The 14,530-nt window shown below is 40.5% G+C and overlaps 2 protein-coding genes across 2 annotated transcripts in view; one reads left to right on the top strand and one right to left on the bottom strand.

Annotated features, from left to right (window-relative positions):
- zmat3 (zinc finger, matrin-type 3) overlaps positions 1-13,802 on the bottom strand; it is a 100,970-nt gene extending 87,168 nt beyond the window's left edge. The window contains exon 1 of the mRNA XM_063047286.1: positions 13,763-13,802. Within this exon, the coding sequence (XP_062903356.1) occupies positions 13,763-13,802 (40 nt within the window). The remainder of the gene's footprint in view (positions 1-13,762) is intronic.
- A 224-nt stretch (positions 13,803-14,026) lies between these two features.
- LOC134345311 (mitofusin-1-like) overlaps positions 14,027-14,530 on the top strand; it is an 88,515-nt gene continuing 88,011 nt past the window's right edge. Inside the window, exon 1 of the mRNA XM_063045769.1 lies at positions 14,027-14,241. The gene's annotated coding sequence lies outside the window, so the exon portion shown is untranslated. The remainder of the gene's footprint in view (positions 14,242-14,530) is intronic.

Genomic DNA, 14,530 nt, shown 5'->3' with positions numbered 1-14,530 from the left:
ATTTACTAACCTGCCCCTGGGCAAGTTCTGGATTTCTGTGAAAGAAGAATGCCCAGTTATTCATAAGAAAGCAATGAACATTTTGCTGTAGTTTTCAACTTATTATAAATGTGAGCAAGCTTTTTCCTGTTTAACAAGCATCAAGAGCAAGGATAGAAATCACCTAATTTCAGTTGAAGGTGCAATTCATGTGTGCTTATTTCAAGTTCAACCCAGAATTGAGTTATTTGTGCAGTAACAAACAAGCACAGATTTCACATGCTAAGCCTATATCTGAGCCTGATCCTGACACTTAGTAAGAAAATGTCATTTCAAATTCTCGTATAAAATTGTGTCTTAGGCTATTTTTTTTCATATTGCTTTGGCTTAAGGTTTTTTTTAGAAACTTTACTACTCAACATTGTCAATAAATGTTCATGTTGTAAACAGCATTAATTAAAATCATTTACAACCTTTATTTAAATTAAATCTACAGAGCCCACCTTTAAAAAAATTAAAACCCATTTTGGCTTAAGCCAGTTATTTAACAGAAATTTATGTTTGCCTGGAGTTTTTAAAATTTATGAAAGGGAAAGAAATTAATTTCAAAAAGGAAAGTTAAGTTTAATTACCTGATTTTTTTTAAAGAAAGGTTGGCTAAAAGTTCACTTCTATTTAAAAAAGCATTGACAATTATTTTTGGATTATTATAGCTATAACTTACTGATCACGCTAATGTACTGTGAGCAGTAGATACAGTAATTTTATGCAGGGGTTCCCTGACACCTGAAAATTATTTCAAAGGTTCCTCCAGGGCAAAAAGGTTGAGAAAGGCTGATCTAGGCCATGTCCTCTTCTTATTGCTGCAATTAAGCAGGAGATACAGGAGCATGAAGACCAACACCTCAAAGTTCAACAATAGTTTCTTCACAACTGCCATCAGATTCTTGAACCGACCTGAAAAATGGTTCAAGAACCTTAAAGAAAGAAACTGGTATTGAACCACCCTCAGAAACAGCAATTCTATTATGTTTTCCACAAATTGCACTAATGTTTATTTTATTTTGTTGTGTACGTATAATCTGTTAATATAAGTTAATGTAATCTATGTTTGAAATGAACTGTGGTACTGCAAATAGCTAACTTTTATTGCATTTGTAACCTAGCTATGTATGCCTAGTACTATAAACCAACTTGAACTTTGAGAAACTGGTGAAAGGAGGATTGATGAAGGAGATTTCATAAGGACTAAAACTGGTTTACATAGGGAGGGGGAACGGCCTTATGCACCCTAGATTTTTATTTATAAACACAAATTTTGTTTTAGATAATTATCTTTTATAGTCATAGTCATACTTTATTGATCCTGGGGGAAATTGGTTCTAATGTTTTCTGCATTAGTATGTTAGTATGAAGGAACAAATTTTAGATTTCCAAATGTTCGTTTTCTAAGAAATTAAATGTTACATAGAAATTTTTGTACTTTGTTAAAGAAATAGCATATTAAGTAATAGACACAAAATGCTGGAGGAACTCATCAGGTCAGGCAACATCTAAGGAAATGAATATACAGTCGACATTTTCGGCCAAGACCCTTTTTCAGTAAAGGAATGGGAAAGATACCAGAATAAAAAGGTGAGGGGAAGAGAAGGAGGGTAGCTTGAAAGTGAAGCCAAGTGGGTGGCAAATATAAAGGGCTGGAGAAGAAGGAATCTGATATGAGATGAGAGTTGACCATAGGAGAAAGGGAAGGAGGAGGGGATCCAGAGGGAGGTGACAGGCAGGTGAGAAGAGGTCAGAGGCCAGAATGGGGAATAGAAGAAGAGGGGAGGTGGAAGGAAAAATATTTTCCAGGAATGAGAAATTGGTATTCATGCCATCAGGTTGGAGGCTACCTAGATGGAATACAAGATGTTCCTCCTCCATCCTGAGGATTGGCCCATCGTGGCACAAGAGGAGGCCATGGACCGACATGTTGGAATAGGAATGGGAATTGGAATTAAAATGGTTGACCACCAGAAAGTTCTGCTGCTGGCAGATGGAGCTAAGGTGCTCATTTAAGCAGTCCTCCAATTTACCAATATAGCGAAGGCTGCATCAAAAGTTCTAGAAACAATAGATGAACCTAGCAGATTCGCAGGTGAAGAGTTGCCTCATCTGGAAGGACTGCTTGAGGCCCTGAATAGAGGCAAAGGCCCATCAGAAGTTCCACTTGTCAAATAAAACCTGATTATTTAGTATGTATATAGCCCAGTGCATGATTAAACAAAGATAACAAATAGGTGCTAATGATCAATGACATAATGAGTTGAATGAACTAAACTGATTAAATGAAACAGAAACAGGTGTAAAAGGAATTAAACTGGGCGAAGGACAACCAGACTGAAAGGTGAGGGTGTGGCAGATGTGCCAGTTTAACCTTCAAATCATCAATTCTTACACCATGGTAAGAGTAAACGTACCAATAAAACACAAGGTGGTCATCCTGCATCAGCAAGATCTCTCCCAAGCAGAAATTTTGCAGCAGTCAGGAGTTTCAAGTTGTGCTGTCTGGGCTCTTCTAAATAAGCACAAAGAAACAGACAAGGCTAAGGGCCAGAAATGCAGTGGTCGGCAACAGAAACTGAGTGCAACAAACAAGAGATATATCAAACTGACATCCCTTCTAAATCGGAAGAAGTCCAACATTACTATCACCTCTGAACTTACAGAGACCACTGGAACCCAAGAACCGTCCTCTAGAGTCTAGAGAAGTCTTGTCAGAAGTGGTCTTCATAGAAGAGTTGCTGACAAAAAGCCATTCTCCTGAAGCGAAAACAAAGCCAACAGACTCAACTACACACAAAAACACAACACTGGGGTGCTGAACAATGGCAGCAAGTGCTCTGGACTGACGAGACAAAATTTGAAATTTCTGGTTCAAACGGGAGGCAGTTTGTCCATAAAAGAGTTGGAGAGTGATACATAGATGACTGTCTGCAGCTAATAGTGAAATACAGATTCCCTGCAGGGTTGTGGTTGCATTTCTGCAAATGGAGTTGGTGATCTGGTCAGAATTAATGGAATCCTCAATGTTCAGAAGTACAAGCAGATTCTCATCCAGCACACAATACCATCAGGGAGGTATTAATCAGCCTGATAGGTCCCAACTTCATTCTACAGCAAGACAATGACCCCAAAACACACAGCCAAGGTCATAAAGAACTATCTTCAGTGAAAAGAAGAATAAGGAGTTCTGCAACATGGTATGGCCTTCACAAAGCCCTGATCGCAACATCATTGAAGCCATCTGACATTACCTGGAGAGGCAGAAGCCAGCGAAAATCTGCAGGGGAACTGTAGCAAGTTCTCCAAGATGCTTGGAACAACCTACCAAACAATTTTCTTATAAGACTACACTGCAGCATATCCAAGAGAATTGATCCAGTTTTAAAGACAAAGCGTGGTCACACCAAATATTGATCTGATTTAGTTTTTTTTAACTGTTTACTGCTCTGTATAGTAAATATTTTGATATTTAGAAACTTCTCATTTCATTAGTTTTGAAAGCATCTTCACTTTACAGAATTTTTTAACATGTGCCTAATACTTTAGCACAGCACCATATGTTGCCTGATCTGCACTTTTTGTCTTTTTACTTCACATTTCCAGCATCTGCAGTTTTTGATTTTCCCTTTTGAAAACCCTGAAAGACCATGTTTCCACTACTCGAACAAGCAATAAGTTCCAAAAAGAGTTTTTCCTCACATGCCACTTGCCATATTGTCTAAGTTTTAATATGATCTCCCTGGTCCTTTAAAAATGAACTAAATTCAAAAACTTTCCCTCTGTTTCCTTATCTAAATGAGTCATGATTTTGCATTTCTTAATCAAATCTCCTCAATCTTCTTTTCTCCAAAAGGAACAATTCCAGCTGCTCCAGTACAACCATGTTGTTGGAAGCACTACAGCAAGACTTTTCTGCATCTTAAGTCTGGTGATAAGTATTTATTGGTATTGCCTAAACAATGTTTTATAAAGCTTCAACACAACCTTCTTGCTTGTATCCAAGACTTCTTTTTATGCCAATTTCCATATTTTTCAATCTATTCTCTCAGCTTGTCCTGCCACCATAGATATGTTATGAACACACATACTCAGGTTTCTATGTTTCCGTACACTCTTTGGAAGCATACCACTGTTACTCCTTGTCATTTCTGTCAAAGGGCATCATTTCATTCTTCTAAATTTAATTTCATTTGACACTTACCTATTATGCCATTCTGTCTATGTTTTGTTGCAATCTACTGCAATATTCCTCATGTTATTGAAAATGCTGGATAAGCTAAACTTAGCAGATAGGATTGGTGGAGTATATAAAAGTTACAGGTCCATTGCAATAAGCAAGAAACTTAAGTTTCACTTAAGTAGCAGCAGCAAAAGTCTAGAAAATGCCAGTTTGTGATAGAGTAAAAGCAACAAAGATAAAGTTATTTAAAAAATTATATGGGTTTTTAACTGGCACAAAGATTGGGCAAACCAAGTTGGTTGAGGCAGTCTTGAGGAGATTTTCATGAAATGCGTCCATTCATCATGTTCCTGAACCTACAAGGAAAAATGCTGTCTCAGGTCTGGTCCTGTGCAATCAGAAAGGCAAAATTAACAATATGGTAATTCGGAATCCTCTTGGAAAAAAAATTCTCGCAGTATAACTGAATTTCTCATAAATGGAGGGTGCAATAGTATGACCGGGAAACTACAATTGGATGAGGAAGGAGTGGGCTAGCGTAGACTAGGAACCCAGGCTAAATAGTGGGGGACAGTAGACGAACAGTGGAAGACTTTCAGAGAAATTTTTCAGTGCTCAATAAAAATACAGTGGTGCTAGCAAGTTTGTGAACCCTGTAGAATTTTCTCTATTTCTGCATCTTACCTAAAATATGATCAGATCTTCATGCTAGTCCTAAAACTAGATAGAGATTACAGTTAAAAAATTAACAAAAAATTAATTTGTTCATTCATTCATTGAGAAAATTCATTTATTTATTGAGAAAAATGATCCAATATGACATATATCTGTTTGAAAAAGTATGCGAACCTGTGGGGTAATGCCCTCTACAAAAGCTATCTGGAGTCAGGTGTTCCAATCAATGAGATGAGATTGGAGGTGTTGGTTGCAGAGGTGCTCTGCCTCTAAAAAAGACACACAGTCAGGTTATTGACACAGCCTGCTCTTCTCAAAAAAAAAAGATTTATGTGCAAGATGCCTCCATCAAGAAAACTTTCAGAGGACCTTAGAAGAATTCTAGAGATTCATGAAACTGGAAAAGGCTACAAAAGTATTTCTAAATACCCAAGAGTTCATAAGTCCACAGCAAGAGAAATTGAATACGAATCGAAGAAACTCAGTATTGTTGCTACTCTCCCTAGGGGTGGGCATCCTGCAAAGATCACATCAAGAGCACAATGTGCAATGCTGAAGGAGGTGAAAAAGAACCCAAGGGTAACAGCAAAAGACCTGCAGCGATCTCTAGAACTTGCTAAAGTCTCTGTTCATGTATCCACTAAGAAAAACACTGAATAAGGATGGTGTTCAGGGAAGACCATCACAGAGAAAACAATTGCTCTCCAAACAAAAACGTTGCTGCAGGTCTCAAGTTTGCAAGAGACCATCTGGAAGTTCTACAACACTTCTGGAACAATATTCTGCGGACAGGTGAGACAAAAGTTGAACTTTTTGGCACAGATGCACATTGCTATGTTTGGAGGTAAAAGGGCACTGCACACCAACACCAAAACCTCATCCCAACTGTAAAGCATGGTGGAAGGAGCATCATGGTTTGGAGCTGCCTTGCTGTATCAGGGCCTGGACAGCTTGCAATCGTTGTGAGGGAACAATGAATCCAAAAATGTATCAAAACATTTTACAGGACAATGTCAGGGTAGCAGTCCATCACCTGAAGTTTGATAGAAGTTGGATAATGCAGTGAGACAATGATCCAAAAGACAAGAGTAAAACAACAACAGAATGTTTTAAAAAGAAGAAAATTTGTGTTTTGGAATGGCCAAGTCGAAGTCCTGACCTTAATCCTATAGAAATGTGGAAGGACCTGAGCAAGAAGTTCATGCAAGGAAGCCCAACAACATCCCAGATTTGAAGCAGTTTTATAGGGAGGAATGACCTAAAATTCCCCCAAGCTAATGTGCAAGACAGATCAAAAGTTACCAAAATGTTTAGTTGAAGTTTCTGCTGCACGGGGGGGGGGGGGGTCACCCAGTTATTGAAAGCAATGGTTCACACACTTTTTCTAATACATGTAATATTGGATCATTTTTCTCAATAAATAAATGAACAAGTATAATGTTTTTTGTCTTATTTAATTGGGTCCTCTTTATTTAGTTTTAGGACCTACTTGAAGATCTGATCACATTTTACATCATATTTATGCAGAAATAGAAAAAATTCTACAGGGTTCCAAAACTTTGCAGCACCACCGTAAATTACATTTATAAGGACGAACAGTAACAGTGGGGAGAACCAGCCTTGGATAACTAAAAAAAAAACAAAAACATCAAACTAAAAACTCATGCATACGAAGTTGCCAAGAGAAGTGGGAAACTAGAAGATTGAGGACAACTTTAAGGAGCAAAAAAGCAATAAGGAAGAGGGAGATATATTATGAAAATAAATTAGCATTAAATATAAAGACTTTTACTATGTGTCTATTATCATATAAGGGAGAGAAGGATGGCTAAAGATGAGAAAGGGGAATTACTGTTGGCTAATGTGGAAATGGCTGAGGCTTTGAATAACTATTTTGTATCAGTTTTCACAACTAAGGGAACTCTAATATGCCAAAGAGATGTTATGGACCTGATGAGTGGTGAGGACTTCAATACAATTGCTATCACTAATGAAAAATTGCTGAGCAAACTCATGGGCCTAAAGGTAGTCAAGTCTTCTGGCCTTGACACAATACACTCTGGACTACTGAAAGAAACAGTCGAAGCTAGAGTAGAGACGTTTGTGATCATTTACCAAAATTCTCTGATTCCAGCAGATTAGAAGACTGCAATGCCATGCCACTGTTTAGAAAGGGATGTTAGCCAAAAACAAGTAACTTTGTGCCAATTAGCTTAACGCCAGGTGTCAGGAAAAGGTTTGAAGCTATTATCAAGGAAGAAATAGCAATATATCCGGATAGAAGTAGTTCCATCAGGCATGGATTCAGGAAAGGAAGGTCCTGTTGGACAAACATACGGGAGTTATTCAGGATATAAAGTGCACAATACATGGAGGGAGCAAACATGTGGATGTCATACACTTGGATTTCAAGAAGGCACTTGATAAGGTGCTGCATAAAAGAAACATCTGTAAGATAAGGATACATAGAGTTGGGAGTAATGTATTACCATATATAGAGGGCTGATTAACCAAACACCAGACACAGTATATGACCCAAAAGACTCGCAGGTGAAGTGTCCCCTCACCTGGAAGGACTGTTTGGGGCCCTGAATGGTAATGAGGGAGGAGGTGTAGGGCAGGTGTAGCACTTGTTCTGCAAGGATAAGTGCCAGCAGGGAGATCAGTGGGGAGGGACAATGGACAAGGGAGTCACATAGGGAGTGATCCCTGCGGAAAGCAGAAAGTGAGGGGAGAGGGGAAGATGTGCTTGGAGGTGAGATCCCATTGGAGATGGTGGAAGTTGCAGAGAATTATGTGCTGGACGCAGAGATTGGCGGGGTGGAAGGTGAGGACAAGGGGAACCCTATCCCTGGTAGGGTGGTGGGAGGACAGGGTGACAGCAGACATGTATGAAATGGAAGAGATGCAGTTGAGGGCAGCGTTGATAGTGGAGGAAGGAAAGCCCCTTTCTTTGAAGGAGGAGGACATCTCCTTCGTTCCCAAATGAAAAGCTTCATGCTAAGAGCAGATGCTGCGAAGACAGAGAAATTGTGAGAAGGGGATGGCATGTCTGCTCTCACCCCAATCTCCTACCACCCTACCAGGAATAGGGTTCCTCTCTCACCCTATTTCCTTGCCTGCCCATTGCCTCCCTCTGGTTCTCCTCCCCCTTTTCCTTTCTTCCATGGCCTTCTGTCCTCCACTATCAGACTCCCCCTCTCCAGCCTGTCTCTTTTTCACTAATTTCCCAGCTCTTTACTTCACCCCTCCCCCTCCCAGTTTCACCTATCACCTTGTGTTTCTCCCTCCCCTCCTCCCACCTTTCAACTCTACCCTTCATCTTTTTTTCTCCAGTCCTGCTAACGGATCTTGGCCCAAAACGTCAACTGAACTCTTTTCCATGGATGCTGCCTGGCCTGTTGAATTCCTTCAGCATTTTGTGTGTGTTGCATATTTAAGTTTGATGACTAAGAGCAGATGCTGTGAAGAAGGAGAAATTGTGAATTGAGTGGAAAAGTAAATTGCGCAGAGGATGTGGAAAGTATGCAGAGAGATATAGGTAGGTTAAGTAAGTGGGAGAGAGTCTGGCAGATGGAGTACAATGTTAGTAAATGCAAGGTCATCCACTTCGGAAGGAAAAATAAAAGATCAGATTTTTATTTGAATGGTGAAAGATGCTGTTGTGCAAAGGAACTTGAGAGTGCTTGTGCGTAAATTGCAAAAGGTTGTTTTTCAGGTGTAATGGGTTATCAAGGCAGCAAATGGAATGTTGGCCTTCATTGCTAGAAGGATTGAAGGTTATGGGAGGTTACACTACAGCTGCACAGGGTACTGCTGATGCTGCATCTGGAGTACTGAATGTAGTTCTGATCTTACTTAAGGAAAGATATACTGGCTTCAGAGGTGGTTTACCAGTCGATTCCAGAGATGAGGGGTTAGCCTATGAGGAGAGATTGAGTCGCCTGGGACTAGACTCACTGCAATTCAGAATAATGAGAGGGGATCTTATAGGAACAGACAAAATCATAAAAGGAAGAGACAAGATGGAGGCAGGAAAGCTGTTTCCACGAGGCTGGCTGAATAGTCCCACAACAACAACTTCTCACTCAATGTCAGCAAAACCAAAGAGCTGATTATTGACTATGGGAGGAGGAGACCAGAGACCCACGAGCCAGTCCTCATCAGGTGATCAGAGGTGGAGAAGGTCAGCAACTTTAAATTCCTTGGCATTACCATTTCAGAGGATCTGTCCTGGGTCCAGCATGTAAGTGCTATTACCATATAACCACATAACAATTACAGCACAGAAACAGGCCATCTCGGCCCTTCTAGTCCATGCCGAACGCTTACCCTCACCTAGTCCCACCAACCTGCATTCAGCCCATAACCCTCCATTCCTTTCCTGTCCATATAGCTATCCAATTTAACTTTAAATGACAATATCAAACCCGCCTCAACCACTTCTGCTGGAAGCTCGTTCCACACAGCCACCACTCTCTGAGTAAAGAAGTTCCCCCTCATGTTACCCCTAAACTTTTGCCCTTTAACTCTCAACTCATGTCCTTTGTTTGAATCTCCCTTACTCTCAATGGAAAAGGCCTATCCACGTCAACTCTATCTATCCCCCTCATAGTTTTAAATACCTCTATCAAGTCCCCCCTCAAACTTCGACACTCCAAAGAATAAAGACCCAACTTGATCAACCTTTCTCTGTAACTTACGTGATGAAACCCAGGTAACATTCTAGTAAACCTTCTCTGTACTCTCTTTATTTTGTTGACATCTTTCCTATAATTCGGCGACCAGAACTGTACACAATACTCCAAATTTGGCCTTACCAATGCCTTGTACAATTTTAACATTACATCCCAACTCCTAAACTCAATGCAACACACATCAAAGTTGCTGGTGAACGCAGCAGGCCAGGCAACATCTCTAGGAAGAGGTGCAGTCAACGTTTCAGGCCGAGACCCTTCCTCAGGATTCAATGCTCAGATTTATAAAGGCCAGCATACCAAAAGCTTTCTTCACCACCCTATCCACATGAGATTCCGCCTTCAGGGAACTATGCACCATTATTCCTAAATCCCTCTGTACTCCTGCATTCTTCAATGCCCTACCATTTACCATGTATGTCCTGATTTGATTAGTCCTACCAAAATGTAGCACCTCACATTTATCAACATTAAACTCCATCTGCCATCTTTCAGCCCACTCTTCTGACTGGCCTAAATCTCTCTGCAAGCTTTGAAAACCTACTTCATTATCCACAACTCCACCTATCTTAATATCATCTGCATACTTACTAATCCAATTTACCACCCCATCATCCAGATCATTAATGTATATGACAAACAACATTGGACCCAGTACAGATCCCTGAGGTACACCACTAGTCACCGGCCTCCAATCTGACACAGTTATCCACCACTACTCTCTGGCATCTCCCATTCAGCCACTGCTGAATCCATTTTACTATTTCAATATTAATACCTAACGATTGAACCTTCCTAATTAACCTTCCATGTGGAATCTTGTCAAAGGCCTTACTGAAGTCCATATAGACAACATCCACCGCTTTACCCTCGTCAACTTTCCTAGTAACCTCTTCAAAAAGTTCAATAAGATTTATCAATCATGACTTTCCACACACAAATCCATGTTGACTGTTCCTAATAGACCCTGTCTATCCAGATAATTATATATACCATCTCTAAGAATACTTTCCATCAATTTACCAACCACTGACGTCAAATTCACAAGCCGATAATTTCTAGGTTTACTCTTAGAACACTTTTTAAACAATGGAACAACATCAGCAATACGCCAATCCTCCGGCACCATCCCCGTTTCTAATGACATTTGAAATATTTCTGTCAGAGCCCCTGCTATTTCCACACTAACTTCCCTCAAGGTCCTAGGGAATGTCCTGTCAGGACCCGAAGACTTATCCACTTTTATATTCCTTAAAAGCGCTAGTACATGCTCTTCTTTAAAATCATCATAGTTTCCATAACTTCCCTATCTGTTTCCCTTACCTTACACAATTCAATATCCTTCTCCTTAGTGAATACCGAAGAAAAGAAATTGTTTAAAATCTCCCCCACCTCATTTGGCTCCACACATAGCTGTCTACTCTGATTCTCTAAGGGACCAATTTTATCCCTCACTATCCTTTTGCTATTAATATAACTGTAGAAACCCTTTGGATTTATTTTCACCTTACTTGCCAAAGCAACCTCATATCTTCTTTTAGCTTTTGTAATTTCTTAAGATTTTTTTTACATTCTTAAAATTCCTCAAACACCTCATTTACTCCATGCTGCCTATATTTATTGTAGATATCTCTCTTTTTCCAAACCAAGTTTCCAATGTCCCTTGAAAACCATGGCTCTCTCAAACTTTTAACCTTTCTTTTCAACCTAACAGGAACATAAACATCCTGTACCCTCAAAATTTCACCTTTAAATGACCTCCATTTCTCTATTACATCCTTCCCATAAAACAAATTGTCCCAACCCACTCCTTCTAAATCCTTTCGCATCTCCTCAAAGTTAGCCTCTCTCCAATCAAAAATCTCAACCCTGGGTCCAGACCTATCCTTCTCCATAATTATATTGAAACTAATAGCATTGTGATCACTGGACCCAAAGAGCTCTCCAACACAAACCTCCGTCACCTGACCTATCTCATTCCCTAACAGGAGATCCAACACTGCCCTTTCTCTAGTTGGTACCTCTATGTATTGCTGCAAAAAAACTATCTTGCACACATTTTACAAACTCCAAACCATCCAGCCCTTTTACAGTATGGGCTTCCCAGTCTTTGTGTGGAAAATTAAAATCTCCCACAATCACAACCTTGTGCTTACTACAAATATCTGCTATCTCCTTACAAATTTGCTCCTCCAATTCTAGCTCCCCATTTGGTGGTCTATAATACATCCCTATAAGTGTTACTACACCTTTCCCATTCCTCAATTCCACCCAAATAGCCTCCCTAGATGAGCCCTCTAATTTACCCTGCCAGAGCACCGCTGTATAATTTTCTCTGACAAGCAATGCAAAACCTCCCCCTCTTGTCCCCTCCCCCCGATTCAATCACACCTGAAACAATGAATTCCAGGAATATTTAGTTGCCAATCACACCCCTCCTGCAACCATGTTTCACTAATAGCTACAACATCATCTTCTACATAAAAGGCACGGCAATTCCTCTACTTTCTTAGAAGTTTGTGAAAATTTGGTATGTCATCCAAAACTTTGACAAACTTCTATAGATGCATAGTGAAAAGTGTACTGACTAGCCTAGTATGGAAACACCAAGGCCTTGAACCAAAGTGTCTACAAAAAGTAATGAATACAGCCCATCACATGTTAAGCCCTCCATATCAATGAGCACATGAGTACTGCTGCAGGAAAGCAGCATCCACCATCCAGGCCATGCTCTTTCCTTACTGCTGCCATCAGGACCCACACCACCAGGTTCAGGAACAGTTACTACCCCTCAACCATCAGGCTCTTGAACCAGAGGGGAGAACATCACTCTCCCCAACACTGAACTGATTCCACAATCTACAGATTCATTTTCAAGGACTCTGAAACTTATGTTCCCCATACTTATTACTCATTTATTGTTTTTTTCTTTTTTGTATTTGCATAATTTGTCTTTTGCACATTGGTTGTGTCCCCACCTTTGTGTGTAGTTTTTCATTGATTTGATTGTTTCTTTGTATTTACTGTAAACACCTGCAAGAAAATGAATCTCAGGGTAGTATATGGTGACATATATATACTTTTATAATGCATTTACCTTGAACTAGAGAACATAGCTTCAATATTTGGGGCAGTAGATTTAGGTCAGAGATGAGGAGGAAATGCATTTCCCAGAGAGGAGTGAATCTTTGGAAGCAGTAAAGGCTACAATATTTAAGACACAGTTTGACTTTTTGCATAGGAGGGGAATTAAGGGTTATGGGGAAAAGACAAGTAGGTGGAGCTCAGTCTGTGGCTAACAGACTTGATGGGCCAGGCAATCTCTCCTGCTCCTATTTTTTATGTTTTCAAAGAAAATAGTTTCTAAACAAGTAAAATAAACAAAACACCTCCAAAATTTGTTAAACAATGCTGAATTTAGATGGCATGAAGTTAATGGCCACATGTAAAATGCAATTCCTTGAGTTTACACTGCTACAATAGAACAGTTAGTATCCTTTAACTTCTCCTTAAAATTTACACAGAGCTTTTTCTCCAAAAAAAACAAAGGAAATAAGTCTCCCATCCCTTTTATATTAGAGTTCTCTTAGTGATGGGGAAAAAACTGGCACCTGCCAAGTCTTTAACTCGGAATCAATTTACAAATAAATAACAGGTAAAGTCGATTAGAATTTCCAAAAAGTATTCCTAATAGCTAGTTTCATACCATAAAAAGTATCTGCAGTCATATAATCTTCCGTGCATCATTAAAGTTAACGGGGCAGATATAAACATTCTAAGATCTTATTTATTCAATGAAAATAGCAATATATTTATATTTTTTCTGCTGACCTTAAACCTCTGAAATTTCTGTCAATATCAGCTGCGGCTTCTAATCTATGCAATTATGTTGGCGATACCAAACACACTGTTATACCTATCGCCATTTTCCCCAGTCTTCCCCCTGTACCGCCCTCGGACAAATTGTTTACAGCTTCAAAGAGACGATCAGCATCGTTCATAACCGGCAAAAGTCTGAAACCCTATTTTTTCCAAAATGTCGACTTGAACAATCTGCCTTACCACAAACAGCGGAGGTAGGGACAGCGCCGTGGAAAGCGATCTATCAAAGCCAAGCCGCCCAAGTGGAGTGGAACTGCGGCAGCCTGAGGTGATATTCAACACTAACTGCGTTGCCACTTACCCCCTGAACCATGGTGGTAATGCTGGGCCGGCCGAGGCATGATGGGTAGTCCCTGGCCGAACGTCCGCACGCGCTCCCTCCGCGATGATGCCGGTCGTTCCGCCGCGTTTGTGTGGGCTCGAGGCACGAGCGCGCGCCGGTGCTCGGGCGAAGGTTGGGCACTGCCATCTCCTGCATCACGGGCTCCAGCCACCCGAGGTTGCTATGGTGACCTGATCCACTGGATGCGCGGCCTGGGGAGGGGTAGTGGGGTGGGTGTCCAAGAGCATGTACCGGTGCCCAGCAGCTGAGGGTCGGGCTGGCGGCTGTCACACAGCGGGTCCTCCGCAGATCTGCTCTGCAAGAGCCGGCACACCTGAGCCGGTGTTGACAGCAGCTACTGGGGTTTCGCTTTTCCCAGCTGTACCTCTGAGCGAGTGGATGCAGGGAGCTGTCAGCGATTGAACCGTTACTGAAATCACTGGCGCACCGAGTTTAAGGTACATCACTTCCATTTATAAATCAAAATTTGCAATTGAAGTTGCCTTCAACTGATAGATTTAGGAAAACATTGGTGGGGGCGCTATTTATATGTTTACTGAGCTCTTAAAATGGAAAGAATCAGAATTAGGTTTACTATCACCGGCATATGTTGTGAAATTTGTTATGCAGCATCAGTAAATTACACTGCATAATAATAAAAAACTGAATTACAGTAATATGTGTGTATAAATGTAAATACGAAGTGCAAAAAGGTAGTGAGGTTGTGTTCATGGGTTCAATGGCCAT

Source organism: Mobula hypostoma, chromosome 4 (assembly GCF_963921235.1).
Source record: "Mobula hypostoma chromosome 4, sMobHyp1.1, whole genome shotgun sequence".
NCBI lineage: Eukaryota > Metazoa > Chordata > Chondrichthyes > Myliobatiformes > Myliobatidae > Mobula > Mobula hypostoma.
This window is presented reverse-complemented; position numbering and strand designations above follow the sequence as displayed.